The 1,740-nt window shown below is 58.0% G+C and overlaps 1 protein-coding gene across 1 annotated transcript in view; it reads right to left on the bottom strand.

The window, feature by feature from the left end:
• OSBP (oxysterol binding protein) overlaps positions 1 to 483 on the bottom strand; it is a 36,686-nt gene extending 36,203 nt beyond the window's left edge. The window contains exon 1 of the mRNA XM_040495893.1: positions 6 to 483. Within this exon, the coding sequence (XP_040351827.1) occupies positions 6 to 84 (79 nt within the window). The 5' untranslated portion in view covers positions 85 to 483. The remainder of the gene's footprint in view (positions 1 to 5) is intronic.
• Between the last annotated feature and the right edge of the window lie 1,257 nt (positions 484 to 1,740).

Here is a 1,740-nt window from a genome sequence, read left to right as displayed (position 1 = left end):
GGGGGGACCGGTGCCGCCGCCGCCCGGAGCTGCAATGGCCGCCGGGCCCGGCCCCACCACCCCTCTCAGCTCCGTCGCCGCCATGAGCCGCCGCCGCCCCGAGATACAGGACCGGAACCGCCTACGAGAGCCGCCGTCGCCGCCCGGAGCGCCCCACACGGCTAGCGCATCAGCCGCGGCCGCGCAGCGTCCCCGCCCCGCCAGGCCCGCCGCGGGAGGAGGGCTCGGCCGCCGGGAAGGAGGCAGTCGATTGGTGCCGCCGAGCGTCACTTGCGGAGGACCCCTAGGACATTGGCATTTCTCTCGGGCCTGTCATCCCACACCGCCCAGTGAGAGCCCGGGGTGGGACGCGTCCTCCAGGCACGCCGATGATTGGTTCGAATGAAGGCCAATCAGACTCATGTTCAAGCTCATTGGTGCTTTCCCGAAGTCTCCGGCGCTCGGGGAGGACCCGAGGATGCAGAGTGCCCGGCCAATTCGACCACCGATTGGCCGGGGTTTCCGCCACTCATTTCAGTGTATGTCTCCGTCACTGCCACGTCACCCCCTCCCATCACTCTTCTCTTCGTCCCCGTTCCATCCTTACGGATTGGTGGTTGGTATCAGCTGCTCAGCCTTTTCTACCATTTGCTGAACAAGCTGAGGAAAAGGGGAAGGAGTCTCGTTTTCTTATCCCCACTTTCATTTCTCATTGGTTCGCGTGTATGTCACTCACAGGTTGGCGGAGAGACGGGGTGGGGATTGGAGACGATTGGTTCCGGATATTGTCTGTGACTGCTGATGCTTGGCAATGCTGACCAATAACAGAGACGTACTGAGAGAGGGGCTGGCTGGAGGCAACCACTAAAATCCGGGAAAGAGCTTGGAGGCGTGTTCGTCTGCTTCTAGCTTTTCGGAGTGGGCGAAGAGCGAGTTCTCTTCCCCAAACGCGTTTTTTTGTTGTTGTTGTTGTTTTTTCCACTTAGGTGCAGTGTTGCATTCCCTCTTCCAGAGTTAAGACCATCGTAGTTTCCCGCTGGGCAGAGTGACTCTCAGCAGTTAGCCACTGCCCGAGAAGCTACCTTGTAGGGCCTCCTGCTAGCAGCCGGATCTGAGCTGGAGACCGGGATTCCTGGGAAGTCCAGTAATAGCTTCCCCAGTTCCTTCCTGGATCCAAGATCCTCCTAAGTCCCTTCCCTGGTTTGTTCATCATCGCACCACACCCCTTATCTCGTGATTCTAGGTTGTCCTGTGCTCCGGTTAGAGTAGGAAGCTAGTTAGCTTTTAACAGGATACCTGGAGGCCAGGAAAGGGGAAGTCGTGGACAGCGCAGCTATAAGAAAGTCAGAGGCCCGTCCTGGCAGCAAAGCCACAGGAAGCCGGATCAAACTGGACTGGCCCAAAGTGTCTGACAAAGAAGGCTGTAAACCCCTGACCAAATAAGGAAGGAAAGGCGCGAAACGCTGCTTTCAACACATCCCCGCCTCGGGTAATAAATACCCCACCCCTAGTTAACAGCTGTCGATAGAAAGTAGACATCCAAACCCCCAGTGTGCAGTTCTCCCTGGAGCCGGCCCGCTCTCACCTCTCCGGAGCATACTTTCACTTTAATAAACTTTCCTGCTTGCAACTGCTCATCCACTATGTCTGGTCCGTCCTTGAATTCTTTCTTGCGATGAGACCCAGAGCCTCCAGGGACATCCTTGGAATGCACTGGGTGGAGGCCTCAGGGGACGGACGGGTCTCGCCAGTCCACCTGGC

This window comes from Herpailurus yagouaroundi, unplaced genomic scaffold, assembly GCF_014898765.1.
Source record: "Herpailurus yagouaroundi ecotype Mexico unplaced genomic scaffold, PumYag 187, whole genome shotgun sequence".
NCBI lineage: Eukaryota > Metazoa > Chordata > Mammalia > Carnivora > Felidae > Herpailurus > Herpailurus yagouaroundi.
This window is presented reverse-complemented; position numbering and strand designations above follow the sequence as displayed.